The sequence below is a fragment of the Bombina bombina genome, chromosome 12 (assembly GCF_027579735.1).
Source record: "Bombina bombina isolate aBomBom1 chromosome 12, aBomBom1.pri, whole genome shotgun sequence".
NCBI classification, from domain to species: Eukaryota; Metazoa; Chordata; class Amphibia; order Anura; family Bombinatoridae; genus Bombina; species Bombina bombina.
This window is the reverse complement of record NC_069510.1, coordinates 40,867,593-40,891,406: the sequence shown is the minus strand read 5'-3', so window position 1 is coordinate 40,891,406 and position 23,814 is coordinate 40,867,593. Positions and strand designations below refer to the sequence as shown.

At 40.0% G+C, this 23,814-nt stretch overlaps 1 protein-coding gene across 3 annotated transcripts in view; it reads left to right on the top strand.

Annotated features, from left to right (window-relative positions):
• The first annotated feature begins 1,083 nt into the window (after window positions 1-1,083).
• KCND1 (potassium voltage-gated channel subfamily D member 1) overlaps window positions 1,084-23,814 on the top strand; it is a 234,581-nt gene continuing 211,850 nt past the window's right edge. For all 3 annotated transcript variants that reach the window (XM_053695514.1, XM_053695513.1, XM_053695512.1), the window contains exon 1: window positions 1,084-2,198. In XM_053695514.1, the coding sequence (XP_053551489.1) occupies window positions 1,084-2,198 (1,115 nt within the window). The remainder of the gene's footprint in view (window positions 2,199-23,814) is intronic.

Genomic DNA, 23,814 nt, shown 5'->3' with positions numbered 1-23,814 from the left:
TCACAATCTTTTGTGAAAACAGAACAGAAGTAATCATTGAGACAGTCTGCAATCTGCTTATGTATGTGTTTGTGTGTGTGTATATATATATATATATATGTATTTGTTTGTGTGTATATATATATATATATATCTGTATGCGTGTGTGTATATGTGTATGTGTATCTGTGTGTGTCTGTATATATGCGTATGTGTTGGTGTGTTTTATTGTAAAATGTAAATATTATGAACGCTGTATATTAGAAGAGGTAGAAAATATGTGTCAGCATATCTGTGTATTATGTGAGTCTAACAAATACATTTACTATGTATAAAGAGGGGTTACAGGATGCTTTTCTATTAGATATAAATAAGAAGTACATTTAGGACAGATTAGGATGACTGATCGTCCTTGTCTTCAGATGAGGAACAATTTACCTGTCTATAAGAAATAGGGAATACCTGTAAGCGTTGATAGTGAGTGATGTTTTCTGCATAAGGGGCTGAGACTTTGTCCCTAAACATTTATTTTCTGTTGCAGGATTCAAATTATTGGGCAATAATGAGGATTCAAGGCTGGATATTTATTTGAAGTTATCATGAACCTCCATCAAAATATTAAACGTGTGAGACAGATGGAGAGATGAAGAGGGAAACTACAGGAAACCAGGGGACAAAACTGTCTGAAAATGTTTGTACAAAAGAAGACAATTTGCCCACGTAAAAGATTTAGAGTTATTTCTAAGCTGTAATGTTTTCCATGAGTGGAAAATCTAATTTAGCTGTGTACAGCCTACATTAGGTATTGTGAAGGGCCATATATTTTAAGCCAAAAACTGTGGTAGCCACAGAAAGGAAGATAGTCAAATGCATGATTAGAAGACCCAAAAAATATGGACTCATGGTTCCTTCTCTGATTTTCTCTAATTTCTATATCTATGTATTACACTTTTTTAGCTGCTTGCAACTAAGCTACCCTTAAAGTTTTATTTTTGGGTTCTTGCTGCCTTTTCGTGTGGCTAGAATAGAATAGGATAGATGTTCATGGTCAGATTCAAGTATAAATATTTGGACTTGTGGCTTCTGGAAACATAGCTGTTTATAATGGCCGCTGGAGTGGCAACCTGGCTACCTTTTGCCCGGGCTGCAGCTGTGGGCTGGCTCCCTCTTGCAAAGAGGCCTATTCCAAAACCTCCCAGTGACACAAGAAAGCGAAACGATGAAATATTGGTTGTTAATGTTAGTGGAAGGAAATTTCAAACATGGAAAAACACATTGGACAGATACCCAGATACACTGCTTGGCAGCACTGAGAAAGACTTTTTCTTTAACCAAGACACGCAAGAATATTTCTTTGACCGAGATCCTGAGATGTTTCGGCATATCCTTAACTTTTATCGCACAGGCAAACTCCACTATCCCAGGCATGAGTGCATACAGGCCTTTGATGAAGAGTTGTCTTTCTATGGAATCATTCCCGAGATCATTGGAGACTGCTGTCTGGAAGAATATCGGGATCGCAAAAAGGAAAATTTGGAGAGGCTTGCAGAGGACACAGAGGCTGAGAACCCTAGCGATGCCCCCTTAGCACCCAATAGCACTATGCGTCAGCAGCTCTGGAGGGCATTCGAAAATCCACATACTAGTACCATGGCTCTTGTATTTTACTATGTTACTGGCTTCTTCATAGCTGTGTCAGTCATTGCCAACGTGGTGGAGACGGTTCCATGTCGACCACCAGCTGGTCGTCTCAAGGATCTCCCATGTGGAGAGAAGTATTACCTGGGCTTTTTTTGCATGGATACAGCCTGTGTCCTTATCTTCACTTTTGAGTACCTCATGCGCTTATTTGCTGCTCCTAGTCGCTGTAAATTTATGCGCAGTGTTATGAGTATCATTGATGTGGTAGCCATTATGCCCTACTATATTGGCCTGGTGATGCCTGAAAATGAGGATGTAAGTGGGGCCTTTGTGACTTTACGTGTCTTCCGTGTCTTTCGTATATTTAAGTTCTCCCGCCACTCTCAGGGGCTGCGGATCCTTGGATACACACTGAAAAGTTGTGCCTCAGAACTTGGCTTCCTGTTATTTTCTCTCACCATGGCAATCATCATATTTGCCACTGTTATGTTCTATGCAGAGAAGGGAACATCTAAAACAAAGTTTACCAGCATTCCCGCTGCCTTTTGGTACACCATTGTCACCATGACAACACTGGGGTGAGTAAAGTGATTTTCAGTATTTTCCTAGGATATTTTGTGCTGCTTTTACTGACTAATCAGTAAGAAGGGGCAAATGTTTAATCATGTGTTAAAACTAATGTTAATGTCCTCACGATTTGTTCATTTTAATAGAATGCTTGCTGAACATATGTTTGCACAAATTATACACTTGAATGTTAAGTTCTCAATATATTTTGACCATGTTTAAGGAATGTTACATTCAATGTATGCTATTTAATTGACATATTGTGTATGCGAAAAGTCCAAGGATCTGCACTCTATTCTTCAACTATATACAAATATACATATTTATATATATATATATATATATATATATATATATATATATATATATATATATATATATATATATATATATATATATAAAAGTTACTAGTACACTTGGGGGCCGATTTATCATGGTGTGACGACATGATCTTCTGTCAGCATTTATCATTGCACAAGCAGTTCTAGTGAACTGCTTGTGCAATGCCGCCACCTGCAGATTCGCAGCCAACCGGCCGCTAGCAGGGGGTGTCAATCAACCCGATCGCTTAAGACAGCTGCATCTTAACTCCTGTTTCCGGCGAGCCTGAAGGTTCATGCGGAAACAGATATATTTGGCCCCATTTGGGCCATGATAAATCGGCCCCTCAATGTTAAATAAAGTTATAAACCAAATGTGTTTCTTGTCTACTACAACCTCTTAGTAGTTGTGGGCTAGTGGAAATGTGTGTTTGTATATCAAAATAACAAGAGTATTGCATTGAGCAATGATACTTTTTTATTGGACTAACTATGCATTTATAAGATGACAAGCTTTCGGAAGAATTCCTTCCTTTCTCAAGTTTGAAGCAATACTGACCAATTCAATGGAATTTACAGATTATGGGGCCGATTTACTAAAGTAGCGTATCATTTCCCCCGCACATCGATAAATGCAGACAGCATACGCTGTCTGCATTTATCATTGCACAAGCAGTTCTTGTGAATTGCTTGTGCAATGCCGCCCCCTGCAGATTCGTGGCGAATCGGCCGCTAGCAGGGGGTGTCAATCAGCCCGATCGTATAGGATCGAGTGGATTGAAGATCACAGCCTCAGAGCAGGCGGACAAGTTATGGAGAGCCGGTCTTTAGAGCAATTCGTGGCTTGATCATTTGACCCCTATATTAAAACACAGGATGGCTAAAAAGAACAGAAAGTATTACAGAGGTCTGAGTGCAGGGAGAGGAGAGGGAGTCGTAAAAATCATGAGGGTGGTTTAGGTGACAGAGGCAGACAGTGTCCAGTGTAGGAAAACAGACAGGGGAAATATATGGTTTTACAGGGAGCATAAACTGACATAAAGTTATATATCAATATGTATAAAGATGTGAATTTATGTATACAGGGGGAATATAAGATAGTCAAAAAAAGGAGAAAGGAAAGAAAGAAAAAAAGGGAATAATAATAATGAAAAAAGTGTGGACATAGACTTACCTGTGTACCAATGCATAGAGAGTGTGGAATATACAATGTAATTGACTACAGTATATGAAAGTATATTACAAAAAAATTTGATAATGTGTTAAGAACCAGAGACCACATTTAGGGGCCAATTTACCATGCTGCAAATTCAGCAGATTCCACGCGAGCCTTCCGCTAGAGCTTGTGCAATGATAAATGCCAACAGCGTATGCTGTCGGCATTTATCGATGTGAGGCGGACATTATCTGCTACAACGGATCATGCCCGCCTCAACATTGATAAATTGGCCCCTTAGTCCAGAAGTTAGTAAGTTGAAGTGCATTATTGTTTTCATTTCAAAGGTTTTTCTTTCCATGGTGTTTTTGAAGTTTCTTCTGAGAATATTGATTTTGAGATTTTGAATGGAGTGGTGTGCTTATATATACCTTGCGTATATATATATATCTCAGTGTTCTCCACAGAAAATTTTGCCAGCCGGATGGCATTATTAAGTAGCCGGCTGTGGGTAATATTTTCTAATATTATATAATTTTCTGCTATCCCAAGCACAAATGAATTGCATAATTTAACATAAATGTATTTAATGATAATTTGAGCAATAAAAATGGAAAACCTTTAATATTAGCTAATTTTAGCTTAATATTGGCTAAAATTTTAGGGCTAGATTACAAGTATAGCACTCTTTAACCCCCTCCCCCGCTCAAGCGTTAACTGAACTATAAGTAAGCTTTTTGCGCGTGTCAGGTCCCGCTCCTATTATGAGTTGAAGTTAAGTTTTCACTTGCGCGTTAACCCGACGAGCGTAAAAGGCCAAACTTAGGCCTAGATTTGGAGTTTGGCGGTAAAAGGGCTGTTAACGCTCCGCGGGCTTTTTTCTGGCCGCACCATAAAATTAACTCTGGTATCGAGAGTTCAAACAAATGCTGCGTTAGGCTCCAAAAAAGGAGCGTAGAGCATTTTTACCGCAAATGCAACTCTCGATACCAGAGTTGCTTACGGACGCGGCCGGCCTCAAAAACGTGCTCGTGCACGATTCTCCCATAGGAAACAATGGGGCTGTTTGAGCTGAAAAAAAACCTAACACCTGCAAAAAAGCAGCGTTCAGCTCCTAACGCAGCCCCATTGTTTCCTATGGGGAAACACTTCCTACGTCTGCACCTAACACTCTAACATGTACCCCGAGTCTAAACACCCCTAGCCTTACACTTATTAACCCCTAATCTGCCGCCCCCGCTATCGCTGACCCCTGCATATTTTTTTTAACCCCTAATCTGCCACTCCGTAAACCGCCGCAACCTACGTTATCCCTATGTACCCCTAATCTGCTGCCCTAACATCGCCGACCCCTATATTATATTTATTAACCCCTAATCTGCCCCCCTCAACGTCGCCGACACCTGCCTACACTTATTAACTCCTAATCTGCCGAGCGGACCTGAGCGCTACTATAATAAAGTTATTAACCCCTAATCCGCCTCACTAACCCTATCATAAATAGTATTAACCCCTAATCTGCCCTCCCTAACATCACCGACACCTACCTTCAATTATTAACCCCTAATCTTCCGAGCGGAGCTCACCGCTATTCTAATAAATGTATTAACCCCTAACGCTAAGTCTAACCCTAACACTAACACCCCCATAACTTAAATATAATTTACATCTAACGAAATAAATGAACTCTTATGAAATAAATGATTCCTATTTAAAGCTAAATACTTACCTGTAAAATAAATCCTAATATAGCTACAATATAAATTATAATTACATTGTAGCTATTTTAGGATTAATATTTATTTTATAGGCAACTTTGTAATTATTTTAACCAGGTACAATAGCTATTAAATAGTTAAGGACTGCTATTCCTGCTTACCTGCACCTTGATGCAGCTTTTATATTTTGTTCAATAAAGATTCCTGGATTTTACTTTTGGCCCTGAGTGCTCAGATCTCTGTTACTTTTGGATTAAATAGTTAAGAACTATTTAATAGTTACCTAGTTAAAATAATAACAAATTTACCTGTAAAATAAATCCTAACCTAAGATATAATTAAACCTAACACTACCCTATCAATAAAATAATTAAATAAACTACCTACAATTACCTACAATTAACCTAACACTACACTATCAATAAATTAATTAAACACAATTGCTACAAATAAATACAATTAAATAAACTAGCTAAAGTACAAAAAATAAAAAAGAACTAAGTTACAAAAAATAAAAAAATATTTACAAACATAAGAAAAATATTACAACAATTTTAAACTAATTACACCTACTCTAAGCCCCCTAATAAAATAACAAAGCCCCCCAAAATAAAAAATTCCCTACCCTATTCTAAATTAAAAAAGTTACAAGCTCTTTTACCTTACCAGCCCTGAACAGGGCCCTTTGCGGGGCATGCCCCAAGAATTTCAGCTCTTTTGCCTGTAAAAGAATAAATACAATACCCCCCCCCAACATTACAACCCACCACCCACATACCCCTAATCTAACCCAAACCCCCCTTAAATAAACCTAACACTAAGCCCCTGAAGATCTTCCTACCTTGTCTTCACCATACCAGGTTCACCGATCCGTCCTGGCTCCAACATCTTCATCCAACCCAAGCGGGGGTTGGCGATCCATCATCCGGTGCTGAAGAGGTCCAGAAGAGGCTCCAAAGTCTTCCTCCTATCCGGCAAGAAGAGGACATCCGGACCGGCAAACATCTTCTCCAAGCGGCATCTTTGATCTTCTTCCATCCGATGCGGAGCGGGTCCATCTTGAAGCAGGCGACGCGGATCCATCCTCTTCTTCCGTTGTCTCCCGACTAATGACGGTTCCTTTAAGGGATGTCATCCAAGATGGCGTCCCTCGAATTCCGATTGGCTGATAGGATTCTATCAGCCAATCGGAATTAAGGTAGGAATTTTCTGATTGGCTGATGGAATCAGCCAATCAGAATCAAGTTCAATCCGATTGGCTGATCCAAGCAGCCAATCAGATTGAGCTCGCATTCTATTGGCTGTTCCGATCAGCCAATAGAATGCGAGCTCAATCTGATTGGCTGATTGGATCAGCCAATCGGATTGAACTTGATTCTGATTGGCTGATTCCATCAGCCAATCAGAAAATTCCTACCTTAATTCCGATTGGCTGATAGAATCCTATCAGCCAATCGGAATTCGAGGGACGCCATCTTGGATGACGTCCCTTAAAGGAACCGTCATTAGTCGGGAGACAACGGAAGAAGAGGATGGATCCGCGTCGCCTGCTTCAAGATGGACCCGCTCCGCACCGGATGGAAGAAGATCGAAGATGCCGCTTGGAGAAGATGTTTGCCGGTCCGGATGTCCTCTTCTTGCCGGATAGGAGGAAGACTTTGGAGCCTCTTCTGGACCTCTTCAGCACCGGATGATGGATCGCCAACCCCCGCTTGGGTTGGATGAAGATGTTGGAGCCAGGACGGATCGGTGAACCTGGTATGGTGAAGACAAGGTAGGAAGATCTTCAGGGGCTTAGTGTTAGGTTTATTTAAGGGGGGTTTGGGTTAGATTAGGGGTATGTGGGTGGTGGGTTGTAATGTTGGGGGGGGGGTATTGTATTTATTCTTTTACAGGCAAAAGAGCTGAAATTCTTGGGGCATGCCCCGCAAAGGGCCCTGTTCAGGGCTGGTAAGGTAAAAGAGCTTGTAACTTTTTAAATTTAGAATAGGGTAGGGAATTTTTTATTTTGGGGGGCTTTGTTATTTTATTAGGGGGCTTAGAGTAGGTGTAATTAGTTTAAAATTGTTGTAATATTTTTCTTATGTTTGTAAATATTTTTTTATTTTTTGTACTTTAGCTAGTTTATTTAATTGTATTTATTTGTAGCAATTGTGTTTAATTAATTTATTGATAGTGTAGTGTTAGGTTAATTGTAGGTAATTGTAGGTAGTTTATTTAATTATTTTATTGATAGGGTAGTGTTAGGTTTAATTATATCTTAGGTTAGGATTTATTTTACAGGTAAGTTTGTTATTATTTTAACTAGGTAACTATTAAATAGTTCTTAACTATTTAATAGCTATTGTACCTAGTTAAAATAAATACCAAGTTGCCTGTAAAATAAATATTAATCCTAAAATAGCTATAATATAATTATAATTTATATTGTAGCTATATTAGGATTTATTTTACAGGTAAGTATTTAGCTTTAAATTGGAATAATTTATTTAATAAGAGTTAATTTATTTCGTTAGATGTAAATTATATTTAAGTTAGGGGGGTGTTAGTGTTAGGGTTAGACTTAGCTTTAGGGGTTAATCAATTTATTAGAATAGCGGTGAGCTCCGGTCGTCAGATTAGGGGTTAATAATTGAAGTTAGGTGTCGGCGATGTTAGGGAGGGCAGATTAGGGGGTTAATACTATTTATTATAGGGTTAGTGAGGCGGGTTAGGGGTTAATAACTTTATTATAGTAGCGCTCAGGTCCGCTCGGCAGATTAGGGGTTAATAAGTGTAGGCAGGTGTCGGCGACGTTGAGGGGGGCAGATTAGGGGTTAATAAATATAATATAGGGGTCAGCGGTGTTAGGGGTAGCAGATTAGGGGTACATAGGGATAACGTAGGTGGCGGCGCTTTGCGGTCGGAAGATTAGGGGTTAATTATTTTAAGTAGCTGGCGGCGACGTTGTGGGGGGCAGGTTAGGGGTTAATAAATGTAATACAGGGGTCGGCGGGGTTAGGGGCAGCAGATTAGGGGTACATAAGGATAACGTAGGTGGCGGTCGGCAGATTAGGGGTTAAAAATTTTAATCGAGTGGCGGCGATGTGGGGGGAGCTCGGTTTAGGGGTACATAGGTAGTTTATGGGTGTTAGTGTACTTTAGGGCACAGTAGTTAAGAGCTTTATGAACCGGCGTTAGCCAGAAAGCTCTTAACTCCTGCTATTTTCAGGCGGCTGGAATTTTGTCGTTAGATTTCTAACGCTCACTTCAGAAACGACTCTAAATACCGGCGTTAGGAAGATCCCATTGAAAAGATAGGATACGCAAATGGCGTAGGGGGATCTGCGGTATGGAAAAGTCGCGGCTGAAAAGTGAGCGTTAGACCCTTTAATCACTGACTCCAAATACCAGCGGGCGGCCAAAACCAGCGTTAGGAGCCTCTAACGCTGGTTTTGACGGCTACCGCCGAACTCCAAATCTAGGCCTAAGGTTGCCAATCGCATATTCTTAAGTGCGCTAACCCAATTTGAAAATATTAATTGTGACGAACCAAGGTTATCCAACCCTGCACCAGTCACTTATTTGGCACAGAAAGGGTTTTCAGCCCCCTTTTCTGTCACCTAAAGCTCAAATGCTGCCACCACTTAAAATTTATTAAAGGGAAAATATTAAGGAAAACCCCAGACTTTACACATTAACTCTAGAAATACAATTTAGCAGAAAATAACCTAAAATTATACAGTTCTAATATTCCAGTCTCTTTCAGTAAAGTGGTTCAATTATTAGACAAAGGCCAAACTTAATAAAGGAATTATTTATTATGCCAAAAATATTATGCACAATGCATTAATAATAAAAAGTTGTTACAAATAAAATTACACACGCAAACAGTATTTTAAAATAAAAAGGAGAAAAACAGAATTGAATACTTTCCTAGTCTTCAAGATCTGCGCCAGGGGCTGGCATGAAAATGATGGCTCCTTACTTCTGTACAGCAGCTCCCCTTGTAAGAATGACAATCTTATTGTTAAAAAATAAGATTCTTAAACCCTACTTTTCAGAGATTAGGTTGCTTAACCACACCCTCCTGGGCGGGCTAAGAAACCCCCCTGTCTTTACAACCTTCAATAGACTAATTTCTTGCCTGAGTTTATACAACCCATTATCATTCCTGCTAGGTAAGAAATTTCTATATTTACATATTTAGAACCTCTTAGTTTTATTGGGAGAACCGGTTTGATATCAAATATGCCATAGGTTGTCATATTTACCTGCCTTTAGGTTATAACAGCTTTAACCCACATATGTACATAATATACCAATGTCCTGTCAGTGACCTGGTCAGTTTTTGTAATGAAGAGCCTGTTTTGCATCAGGCATTCTATTGACAGCTTAAGCCATAAACTTTATCCTGTGTATCTCTGTGACTAAGAGTTTCAGTGACTTTATGACCCAATGCATACACACTAACATTTGGTGGCTATTTAGGGGGTTCTGGCACTTCAAAGAAAATACAAACACAATTCTTCTTGAAAACAAATAACTGTTTTGAGTGCAAGCTACACAGAATTAACTCCTTAGCAGCTGAATCCTGAGATATTTGTGACACCTCCCCCAATAAGAGTCGCAAAAGGGGGTGGCTACGAGCCACTCCCGATGCGTATCAAAAGGAGCTTCCCCTTGCGGTGAGAACACCATTGCCAGACAGATTGCACCTAGCAGTTTTGGCAGCAGGATGCCCTCCTTTTAAAAGTGACACACTAGTTGCTCTACCCAACCGATTGAATATATTGCAGGGCCCCTCCCATGCAGCCTCTAGTTTGTTCTGTCTCATGGGCGTGAGTACAAGAACATTATGGACCATCTCACACACTCCCTCTCTGGCAGTAAACTCCTGCAACTGTTTTTGTGTGAATATGGCATCTCTGGGTTTTGCAGGTACCTCCCCCAATAAGGTTGGCATCTTATCCCTGAACAACACATCATCCCCTGTTACAGAGGTGCCTGTGAAACCTAGTGTCTTGCTACCTATGGTGTGCTCTCTAAGCATATTGTGTGCTGTCAGTTGCTGCTTAACTACCATAGGCTCTTGCCCTCCCACTGGAGTAGAATTCCTGTACTCCTGCACTCTGTTATGGTTGGTAGGGGGTTGACTAACTGCCCCCCTTCTCCTCACTGTGGGTTCTAACTGCTGGGGACACTGATTCTGCACATCTATCAGTGTATTTGCTGAATGGCACGGTGGGGCTGTGTAAATACACTTCTCTGTACTCCTCCCCCCTGTGCCTGCAGTCTGTGTCAGTCTCTGTCCCCTAGCCTGTGCAGTCTGTTTATAGGTCACAGCTGAGGTTACTGGGGTCTCTGTCACCCACAATCTTTCACACTCATTCTGGGGGCCCCTCAAAGAGTATCCTGTACCCTCCTCCCCCACACAGTCTGAAATCTGTGGCTTTGCTGCTTCTGTCCTAGAGTGGGCTAGTTTGCCCCCCTGCTCTCTCTCACAGTCAGTCTGCCACTTTGCATAATCACACAGAATCTGGTATCCTTTTGACACTGGTGCAGACAAGCACACATCTTCCTTCTGCCATTTATCACAACCATTGTGTCTTTTCACAGGGTACAGAATTGTCCCTGGCCGAGACTGGCACACATCATCCAGCGGCCCAGTCACCCAGTCATTCTCTCCCCTGTCAATCTCACCTCCTTCTATAGAATCCACTGATTCAATCACAGGCAGACACGCACCCCTCATCTGCCTTCTCTCACAAACAGCTCCTCCCTGTACAGGTAAACTCAGTTCAGGCACTGACAGACCCACACAGTCTATCGGCCTTTCTCCACTATCAGTTTCTCCCTGAACAGCTAATGGTAATTCTGCCGATACTGCTGGTTTAAGTACAGGAAGACACACACCGTCTGTCTGTCGTTCTCCCCAGTCAGCATCTCCTCGTACAGCTTCACCTCTCAGCACAGACACCCCCAGTTCAGGCACAGCCCTGCGCACACATGCACTCTGTCCTCCCTCCTGGTCATAATGTCTCTGAGCATTTTTACACACAGCCCTTTCCACATAAGGGTCTGCAACTAATGTCACTAGGTCACATGTAGCATTGTCAGGCACATAAAGAGATAACAATCTACCCAAATCAGTACCCAGTAAAACATCATTAGGAATATTTTCAGATACCCCCACATTTCTTAAACCTCTCCCCACTCTTCAATCAAGATATATACGTGCCATAGGCACTGCAAGTTTCATTCCCCCAATCCCTTTAACTGCTAGAGTCTTTCCAGGGATAATGTTCTCAGAGTTCACTAGCTTTGGATGCACCATAGTCACTTCTACACCTGTGTCCCTTAGCCCTAGGGTTACCTTATCTCCAACAGTCACAGGTTGCAGGTTCTCATGGTTGTTTTCCTCTGGACAGGTAACAAACAAAACAGATGCTGGTACTTCTGAGGGATTACTCCCTCCATCTGATTGCGCCAAGTTAATCCTCTCTGGGCAAGTGGAGCTGATGTGGCCCACTTTGTTGCAAATAAAACATCTGCGGGTATCCCCCTGCCCAGATGCAGCACTCGCCCCTCCTTTCCCAGAGGGAGCAGACACACTGGATAAAGGCACAACAGGTTTTGTGAAGGGGGGTCGTGCAGCAGCTCCTTTACAGGTGGATCCCCCTTTAGAAAAGGATTTCCTCCCATTCTCTGGAGACCTGTTAGCTGTGTAAAAATCAGCCAGATCGCCAGCTTCCAATGCTGTTATGGGCTTCCGATCTAAAACCCATTCTTGAACTCCGGCTGGGCACAGCTGCATAAATTGCTCCTTCACCATCAAATCTTCCAGTTCCTCCATTGTGGCAACTTTTAATCCTCTGACCCACTGTTTAAAGGCTGTCATCAAGTTCCCAACAGCTGTAATATAGCTCTCTGATGAACCTTTCTGCAGGGAACGGAATTTCTTTCGGTACACCTCAGGAGTGAGATTGTATCTCCTTTGCAGTGCAGCTTTAATGGAATCATAGTCCTGATCAAACTCTGGGGGTAGTTCAGCAAACGCCTCCAGTGCAGGACCTTTCAGGCCAGGGGTAAGGTACTTGGCCCACTGCTCCCTTGGCAACTGGAACTGTCTGCAAACTTTCTCAAAGCTACGCAGGAATACATCCACATCTCCATCTTTCTCCAGGGTGGGAAAATTCTCTGCACGCACTCTGGGAGCAGGGGGGTCTCTAGGTTCACTAACAACAGGTGAGACCATCCCTCTCTCCAACCGTGCAAGCTGTAGCTGATACTCTCTCTCTGCCTGTCGTTCAGCAGCCTGTCTCTCAGCTGCCAGAGACGCCTGTCTCTCAGCCACAGCAGCTTGTCGTTCAGCAGCCTGTCTTTCATAAAACTTTGTAATCAGTTCCATGCGCAAACTTGCATCCACTGAGCCCATATGTTTAAGAACAGTTTGCAAATAACAGTCCAAGGGATCCCCAGATTCTGATGAATCGCTGCCCCCAGCTGCAGACATCTCTCCTGAGACCTCAACTGGTGTGATTTGGCTGTTATCATATTCAACAAGAGCTTGTATTAGTAAATCTTTGTTCTTTGAACGTGTTGGAATATCCCGCTCCTGGCATAGGAGTATAAGTGCCTCTTTAGATCGCTGCTCGTATGCCTCCATAGCAAAAATAAAATAGAAAAGAACAACAGAGAATAGGGAAGGGGACTGTTTGCAATGTGTCACTATATAATGCACTGAGTTTTAGCCTTTGGAAATTGTAAGAAACAATCTCTTTTAGTACCGGGATTTCCACACTAGCAAATCCACAAGCACTAAAATCTAATAATAAAAAAAATTATCTACACCGCTGCCCACCAATTTGTGACGAACCAAGGTTATCCAACCCTGCACCAGTCACTTATTTGGCACAGAAAGGGTTTTCAGCCCCCTTTTCTGTCACCTAAAGCTCAAATGCTGCCACCACTTAAAATTTATTAAAGGGAAAATCTTAAGGAAAACCCCAGACTTTACACATTAACTCTAGAAATACAATTTAGCAGAAAATAACCTAAAATTATACAGTTCTAATATTCCAGTCTCTTTCAGTAAAGTGGTTCAATTATTAGACAAAGGCCAAACTTAATAAAGGAATTATTTATTATGCCAAAAATATTATGCACAATGCATTAATAATAAAAAGTTGTTACAAATAAAATTACACACGCAAACAGTATTTTAAAATAAAAAGGAGAAAAACAGAATTGAATACTTTCCTAGTCTTCAAGATCTGCGCCAGGGGCTGGCATGAAAATGATGGCTCCTTACTTCTGTACAGCAGCTCCCCTTGTAAGAATGACAATCTTATTGTTAAAAAATAAGATTCTTAAACCCTACTTTTCAGAGATTAGGTTGCTTAACCACACCCTCCTGGGCGGGCTAAGAAACCCCCCTGTCTTTACAACCTTCAATAGACTAATTTCTTGCCTGAGTTTATACAACCCATTATCATTCCTGCTAGGTAAGAAATTTCTATATTTACATATTTAGAACCTCTTAGTTTTATTGGGAGAACCGGTTTGATATCAAATATGCCATAGGTTGTCATATTTACCTGCCTTTAGGTTATAACAGCTTTAACCCACATATGTACATAATATACCAATGTCCTGTCAGTGACCTGGTCAGTTTTTGTAATGAAGAGCCTGTTTTGCATCAGGCATTCTATTGACAGCTTAAGCCATAAACTTTATCCTGTGTATCTCTGTGACTAAGAGTTTCAGTGACTTTATGACCCATTGCATACACACTAACATTTGGTGGCTATTTAGGGGGTTCTGGCACTTCAAAGAAAATACAAACACAATTCTTCTTGAAAACAAATAACTGTTTTGAGTGCAAGCTACACAGAATTAACTCCTTAGCAGCTGAATCCTGAGATATTTGTGACATTAAAGGGACATTATACACTCATTTTTTCTTTGCATAAATGTTTTGTAGATAATCTATTTATATAGCCCATAAAGTTTTTTTTTTTAATTAATGTATAGTTTTGCTTATTTTTAAATAACATTGCTCTGATTTTCAGACTCCTAACCAAGCCCTAAAGTTTTATGTGAATACGCTCGACTACCTACTCCAGCTTGCTCCTGTTTGTGTAAAGGGTCTTTTCATATGCAAAAGAAGGGGGAGGGGGGGAGTGTCTTATTTGCCACTTGCAGTGGGCTTTCCAGCTGCCTTTTCAACAGAGCCAAAGTGACAGCTTCTAAGTAAGTTTTTAAACAGTTTTATACTGTATTTTTATATCAGTATCTGTGCATATTATTCTTTATAGTAGTATCTATTACATGCAGTTATATGAAAATGAGTGTATACTGTCCCTTTAATATTGTTCACATAGCACAATATGTTCTATTCATTCAGAAATACATATTTCTACATATATCTGATGGTATTTTGGTACAATATATACCTCTCTCTCTCTCTCTCTCTCTCTCTCTCTCTCTCTCTCTCTCTCTCTATCTATCTATATACATATATATAATTATATATTGGAGATATATACAGATATACATAGGAATATCTATTTATAAATACGTAGAACCTATTCTGCTATTTGCAGAACATTGAAATGTCAAATATTTACAGTAAATACATATTTATCAAGCCGTCAACTTACCTGCATTCGACGGCACCAATATGCTCTCCTAAGATCGCCTAACATCGCGGCCGCGGACCTGAATACGTCCTCCAAAATTATCAAAAAAGCTGTCAAAAAGACGCGCACCAAGTACGGGGCGATGAGCAGCGGACTGTTGTTAATTAACATTCATCGATCTCGCTGCTCTTCTGCTTTTTTACAGCTTTCTTGGTACCCTGTCACTAAACACCCACACTATACTATACTGTTTACCCCCTATAACCCCAAATCTGGCACCTACACCGCCGCCACCTACATTATATTTATTAACTCCTAAGCCGCCACTCCCGGACCCTGCCGCAACTATATTAAATGTATTAACCCCTAAACCTAAGTCTAACACTAACCCTAACACCACCTAACTTAAATATAATTTAAATAAATCTAAATAAAATTATTCCTATTTAAAACTAAATACTTACCTATAAAATAAACCCTAAGCTAGCTACAATATAACTAATAATTACATTGTAGCTAGCTTAGGATTTATTTTTATTTTAACTAGGTAGAATAGTTATTAAATAGTTATTAACTATTTAATAGCTACCTAGTTAAAATAAATACAAAAGTACCTGTAAAATAAAACCTAACCTAAGTTTCAATTACACCTAACACTACACTATCATTAAATTAATTACCTACATTAACTACAATTAAATAAAATTAAATAAAATTATCTAAAGTACAAAAAAAACACCTAAATTACAGAAAATAATAAAATAATTACAAGTTTTTTAAACTAATTACACCTAATCTAATCCCCATAATAAAATAAAAAAGCCCCCCAAAATAATAAAAAGCCCTACCCTATACTAATTTACAAATACCCCTTAAAAGGGCTTTTTGCGGGGCATTCCCCCCCAAGTAATTAGCTCTTTTACCTGAAAAAAAGGACAAAACCCCTCCAAAATTAAAACCCACCACCCACACAACCAACCCTACTCTAAAACCCACCCAATCCCCCCTTAAAAAAACTAACACTAACCCCTTGAAGATCACCCTACCTTGAGACGTCTTCACCCAACCGGGCCGAAGTTCTCCACGAAGCCGGGCGAAGTGGTCCTCCAGACGGGCAGAAGTCTTCATCCAAGCAGGCCTGAAGAGGTCCTCCAGATGGCAAGAAGTCTTCATCCAGGCGACATCTTCTATCTTCATCCATCCGGCGCGGAGCGGGTCCATCTTCAAGACATCCAACGCGGAGCATCCTCTTCCAACGACATCCGACGACTGAATGACGGTTCCTTTAAATGACGTCATCCAAGATGGCATCCCTTGAATTTCCGATTGGCTGATCTATCAGCCAATCGGAATTAAGGTAGGAAAAATCCTATTGGCTGATGCAATCAGCCAATAGGATTGACGTTCAATCCTATTGGCTGATCCAATCAGCCAATAGGATTTAGCTCGCATTCTATTGGCTGATAATTTTATTTAATTTTATTTAATTGTAGTTAATTGTAGTTAATGTAGGTAATTAATTTAATGATAGTGTAGTGTTAGGTGTAATTGTAACTTAGGTTAGGTTTTATTTTACAGGTATATTTGTGTTTAATTTAACTAGGTAGCTATTAAATAGTTAATAACTATTTAATAAGTATTCTACCTAGTTAAAATAAATACAAACTTGCCTGTAAAATAAAAATAAATCCTAAGATAGCTACAATATAATTACTATTAGTTTTATTGTAGCTAGCTTAGGGTTTATTTTAAAGGTAAGTATTTAGTTTTAAATAGGAATCATTTTATTTAGATTTATTTAAATTATATTTAAGTAAGGTGGTGTTAGGGTTAATGTTAGACTTAGGTTTAGGGGTTAATACATTTAATATAGTGGTGGCGGTGTAGGGGGGCAGATAAGGGGTTTATAAATATAATGTTGGTGGCTGCGGTGTAGGGGGGGCAGATTAGGGGTTAATAAGTATAATGCCTGCGGCGTGGCTCCGCGAGCGGCGGTTTAGGGGTTAAACACTTTATTTAGTTGCAGCAGGGTCTGGGAGCGGTGGTTTAGGGGTTAAACACTTTATTTAGTTGCGGCGGGGTCCGGGAGCGGTGGTTTAGGGGTTAATAAGTATAATGTAGGTGGTGGCGATGTGGGGGGGGGGGGCAGATAAGGGGTGTTTAGACTCAGGGTACATGTTAGGGTGTTAGGTGTAGACATTCCCATAGGAATCAATGGGATATCGGGCAGCAGCGAACATAAGCTCTCGCTGCTTTCCGACTCCATTGATTCCTATGGCATCCGCGGCCTCCAGGGTGGCGGATTGAAAACCAGGTACGCTGGGCCGGAAAAGTGCAGAGCGTACCTGCTAGTTATTTTATAACTAGCAAAAGTAGTCAGATAGTGCCGAACTTGCGTTCGGAACATCTGTAGTGACGTAAGCATCGATCTGTGTCGGACTGAGTCCGGCGGCTCGTATGTTACGTCACTAAATTCTACTTTTGCCGGTCCGTAGGGTTTGATAACTAAGGCGAATTAGGCTCGCCACAAATGCGCTGCGGAATTCCAGCGTATTTGCGGTTGACGGCTTGATAAGTAGAGGCCATAGTATAACATTATATTAAATATGAATAGTGGATAAATATGTTTTTTGCATGTTTTCATCTACTTAACTGCAAAGGGCTCCAATTCACTTCTATATATGTCTATATACTGTATGTGTACATAACATATGTATTTATGTGTTTATATGTGTATATATATGTAAATACATACAGTATATAGACATGTATATGTATGTATCTCTATCTTAAAGCCCTTTGCTTTAACATAGAGATATCTTTGAGACGTTCTAACTTTTTTGTGCAATTTTTTTTTAATAATTTTTATTAGATGGTGTTATTATTTTATTATGAGTGTAACTGTACTTTGTAATGTATTTTTTATGTGCTTTGTGACCCTTTTTTGTTTCGCAAAAACAGTTAACCAGCTCTGAGGACGCGGTACCTAATTTAATAACAAATGAGTGTACTTGATGTATCAAAGTATAGTTGAAAAAGAGTGGGGAGGTCAGAGAAAGGGCAAAAAAGCAGTCAAGTGTATCAAAGTGGACAGCTCAAGATCTGACAGCTGGCACAAGGACACGAAAAGGACAGAGCTAGAACAGTAATGATTAATACATGCTTGGTGTGACTAAGGGGTTTATTAATCAAAATATAGAAACTGCTTGGTAAGATATAGGGGTAGATTTATCAAAGTGCGAGCGGACTTGATACAATGTAGCTAGCAGGGGGTGTCAATCAACCCGATTGTATAGGATCGGGTTGATTTCTATCCGCTGCCTCAGAGCAGGCGGACAAGTTATGGAGCAGACAAATGTGTGTCTCATTGTGATCCAGTAGAGTGCTATTGCACACATCTTACATAACACCAGTGCAAAAATAAAACTACAGAGCTCCGTAATCCCACTGTGAGAGACTGTGACACACAACTTGAGATCTGTTCTGCAGATCACACCAATGGATCAGTAAAATCATTTTTTCTTTGATTACACAAGCTCAGAATTCTTCTACTTCCTTTTGTCAGATCTAACACTTGTGTCATGTTAAAATCAGTTATACAAATAATATACTCAGTATATGCAAAGTAGCTTTACTTTTTTAAAATCTGATTATTTTATAGGGCAAAATTGATCATATTTGAAAGGATACGAAATACAATTTTTTTCTTTCATGATTCAGATAGAGCACGCAATTTTAAGCAACTTTCTAATTTACGCCAATTATCAATTTTAATTTGTTCTCTTGGTATTTTTCTTTGAAAAGATTAGGGGCCGGCCAATTTTTCGTTCACTACCCGGTTTAGTGCTTGCTGATTGGTGGCTACATTTAGCCACCAATCAGCAAGCGCTACCCAGGTGCTGAACCAAAAATGGGCTGGCTCCTAAGCTTACATAACTGCTTTTCAAATAAAGATATCAAGAGAATAAATTAAAATTGATAATAGGCGTAAATTAGAAAGTTGCTTAAAATTGCATGCTCTGGGGCATATTTATCAAGCTACGTATGGAGCTTGAAGCACCGTGTTTGTGGTGAGCCTTCAGGCTCGCCAGAAACACAAGTTATGAAGCAGCGGTCTAAAGACCACTGCTCCACAACCTGTCCGCCTGCTCTGAGGCAGCGGACAGACATCGCCGGAAATCAACCCGATCCAATACGATCGGGTTGATTGACACCCCCTGCAATCTGCAGGGGCGGCATTGCACCAGCAGTTCACAAGGATTAACTGATGTGTGGCGGACATTCACCGCAATATAGGATAATGTCCGCTCGCACATTAATAAATAGGCCCCTCTATCTGAACCATGAAAGAAAAAATTTGGATATCATATCCCTTTAAGAAAAGTATAAGACATCATTAATTTCTTTTTAATACTTATTTATATCTAAAAAGTGACATATTTCAATATAAACAAGATTCACAATGTATAATGTTATAAAAAGTAACTATCGGCTAGTTTACAAGTGTTGCGGTACAGCTTTTAACTCTGAAAAAAATGGCCATTCCAGCGTAATGGCCAGTAACGCATATTACGAGTTGTGTCGGTATAGCTATACCGCAAGCATTTTAGCCTGTAACGCAACGTCCATTCTGCACGTTTTTGTGTGGGATTTTCATAGCACCGGTATTACAGGTTGTACGGTCTGGCTAAAATGCTTGCGTTACAGCTTATACCGACACCATCCATTCCGCCACCTGAGAGCAGTAGTTATTGATTTTGTGTAACAAAAATGTTTCTCAAAACTCATAACTAAAATGTTAAAAAGTACACTAACAGCCATAAACTACCTATTAACCCTTAAACCGCCACCCTCCCACATCTCAAACACTATTTAAAACCTATTACCCCTAATCTGCCGCCCACCCCCATCGCAACTATTAAATAAATGTATTAATCTCTAATCTGCTGCCCACCCACATCACCAACACTATTTAAATATATTAACCCCAAAACTGCCGATTCTTGACATCGCCGACACTAATAAAAGTTATTAACTCCTAATCCGCCGCTCCCCAACACCTAAATACACCTATTAACCCCTAAACTGCCGCCCCCACATCGCCAACACTATAATAAAGTATTACCCCCTAAACCTACAGTCCCCCACATCGTAACTACTAAACTAAATCTATTAACCCCTTGACATCGCCCCCCCACATCGCAAAACACTAAATTAAACTATTAACCCCTAAACCTAACACCCCTCTAACTTTAAATTAAAATTACAATATAACTATCTTAAAATAAATAAAAACTTACCTGTGAAATAAAAAATATACCTAACATTAAACTATAAATTAAACTAACATTACTATTCTAATAAAATAAAAAATACTACCAATTAAAAACCTAAATTACAAATTTTAAAAAACCTAACACTACGAAAAAAATTAAAAATCTAAAATTACAAAAAATAATAAACACTAAATTACAAAAAATAAAAAACACTAAACTTACAAAAAATAATAAACGAAATTATCAAAAATAAAAATAAGTACACCTAATCTAATAGCCCTATAAAAATAAAAAAGCCCCCCAAATAAAAACATTCCCTAGCCTACAATAAACTACCAATACCCTTTAAATGTCCTTTTGTAGGGCATTGCCCTAAGTTAAACAGCTCTTTTACCTGTAAAAAAATACAAAGTCCCCCCAACAGTAAAACCCACCACCCAACTAACCCCCCAAAATAAAAAAACTAACTCTAAAAAATCCTAAATGCCCCATTGGCCCTAAAGGGGCATTTGTATGGGCATTGCCCATAAAAGGGAATTCAGCTCTTTTCCAAGTGCCCATTCCTAATCTAAAAAAAAACACCCACATTTTTTAAAAAAAATACCTAACATTAACCCCAGAATATCTACTCATGGTTCCTGAAGTCCGGACATCCATCTTCATCCAGGCGGCGAGAAGTCTTCATCCAGACGGCGACACCTTCATCCATTTCGGGGACATCTATCTTCATCCCGGCGGTGCAGAGCGGAGCTATCCTGGAAGTGGATCCCATCCTGCGCAGAGCGTCCTCTTCATACGGTCACCTCCGTACACTGCAGTTGAATGCAAGGTAGCGTTTCAAAATGGCGTGCCTTGCATTCCTATTGGCTGATTTGATTCTTCAAATTGAAATCAAGCAATAGGATGAAAGCTTCTGAAATCTTATTGGCTGTTCAAAACAGCCAATAGGATGAGAGCTACTGAAATCCTATTGGCTGATTTGAACAGCCAATAGTATTTTAGTAGCTCTCATCCTATTGGCTGTTTTGAACAGCTAATAAGATTTCAGAAGCTCTCATCCTATTAGCTGATTGGCATTAGTTTCACACCCTGTTTAGCGCAGAACTCGCAATCTAGGTGTTTATTTGTAACAAAACAAAAATGTTTACTTAGTAATATAAAATTCAGAAATAAATTGTGAGCTAGGACACATAACATTACTTTTTTGTTTATTTTTATAATTATATTGCATATATTTATATTGCATATATCATAATTTAATTATTACTTACAAATACATATTTTAAAATAATCTACAGCTGTCACTTTATGCTGTACAAATTCAGATGCATGATATTAACCCCTTGTTTCAAATGGAAGTAGGTACTACGTCACAAAGTACTTTGCCGAGCGTACTATGTTGACATATTAACTATGTCAAGCACAGAGGCACATGTCAGCTTTAGACAGTGTGAGCCCAGAGGGCAGAAGGCATCTGCTTTCATATGCTAAGGGAGCACTGATTGTGTCTGTGTCATTGTCTGTAGCAATCTTCTATTGGTGCAGGTGGGAGGTGTGGGAGGCAAGGAAGGAGGCGGGTTGGTGGCCCAGAACAGGAGGAGGGAGGGAGGGATGGATCCCTACACTAGCTATGCTACACTAGCAATGCTATCCCTATGGTACAAATAAATATGGGTTGGGGGGGGGTGAAGTGGGTGAGGTGGAACCCTACACTACAGAAAAAAAATATATTTAATAAATAATAACAAAATAAAACAAAAATGTAATAATTTTGTTATTGTCAGATTTGCTACCAGTAACAAACATGGCGGCTTACGGTGGAAGGGGGAGGGTTAGAGCAGGGCTTGTCAAACCCAAGCGCCAGGGCGCAACTGGTGTCTTAAAATCAGACCTTGGGTTGGAGCCCCCAAGACATCCATGTATGCACACCACTTAGCCACGCTGGCCGCTGCCAGTTTCCAACTGTGCCGCTTAGAAAATATCCAGCTGCATCTTAAATTTAACTGTGTGTGGCTGGATCCTTTCTAGGTAGCACGTTTGTAAACTATAAATACCATTATGCCACTAAAGGATACTCCAATTATTGCAAAAGGAATTTGTCTACCAACCCTCTGCTTGCCCCTTTAGCGAATCTCAAGCCGCATGATCTGAGCTGTGCCGGGGCTGCACAAATGTCACAAGTGCCACACCTCACCCTGTCTGTGCCCAGCAATAGGTGTCTTCAGCTCCATGACATTTCAGAGACAGACAGCATGCGTCTTTGAGTTTTATTGCCACAGCTCTCGTTGTACTGTTTGCAGGCTGTATTTCCCATGGTCCCTGCTGTCAACTGAGGCGGTGTTAACGAAGCTGGAACAACCCGGGGCAGCTATGTAAAATTGAGTGATGCAAGTCATTTTCTGGCAGCCATCGTATACAGTATAAATATCTATTGTATATGGACACATGCAGTGCAGATTAGTGTGGAAAATGTAAAATATAGGACATGATTAAACCATATAGGTAGTACAAATGAAATATAAATTATTTTAATTGACAATTTTTAGTGACAAATAATCAGTTGCTACATGTACCTTGCTGAACAGCCTACGATTTACAGCAACATCCCACGGACATCTAATACTGGCATTCTTTAAGTATATATTAAGTATAAGCTGCACATTATTGAACCCAATTGTATTATATGTTGTATGCTACAAACATTTCAGATAGCGGTTAATCTAAAGCCATTTCATAGGTTTGATGTGTAGAGTGCATGTGCTAGTAGTGACACTACACTTTTCACAGGTGAAAAGGCAAATGTCTATGAAGTAACCTGTGCCTACATGTACAGGCATTTAACTATGGCTTTGGAAACATGTATTGTTCTGTAGAGCACACCTTCAGTAGTTTAGGCATATTACATTATGTTGTAAAAAATAGGTTATGATATACAAATGTGGAAAATGTTCCATTATCATATCATGGAGCAACTAATGTCAGGGAGGATGGATCCCTACACTACATGAATTAATAAATACATTTAAAAATAAAAAGCCCTAATCTACATACTTGCAGACTGTCCTGCCAGTACCTAAGATGGTGATGACCAGTCGGGGGGAGGGAAGAGACCTGTTTGGGAGGGGTCAGGTAGGGATCAGGGGGTGGGAGGTGTTAGTTGGTAGGGTCATCCCTACATTAGAGCAAATATTAACCTTGCAAGCTACCTGATAATCCACTTCACTGTCGAGAATATAAGAAGTGTGGTGCCCATCTGCAATTAGCGGCCTTCTAATTGCCAAAACCCAATGGCAAAGCCATGCATGTCTGCTATTTCTGAACAAAGGGGATCACAGAGAAGCTTTTACAACCATTGTCTTATGATTACAGTAGTTGTGTGCAAATAATTTCAGTAAGAAACCCAAAGAGGCTGATTTATCAATGTTTGGCGGACATGATCCGCTGCAGCGGATCATGTCTTGCCAGACATCACTGAATTCCGACAGCATGCGCTGTCGGCATTTAACATTGCATAAGCAGTTCACCAGAACAATG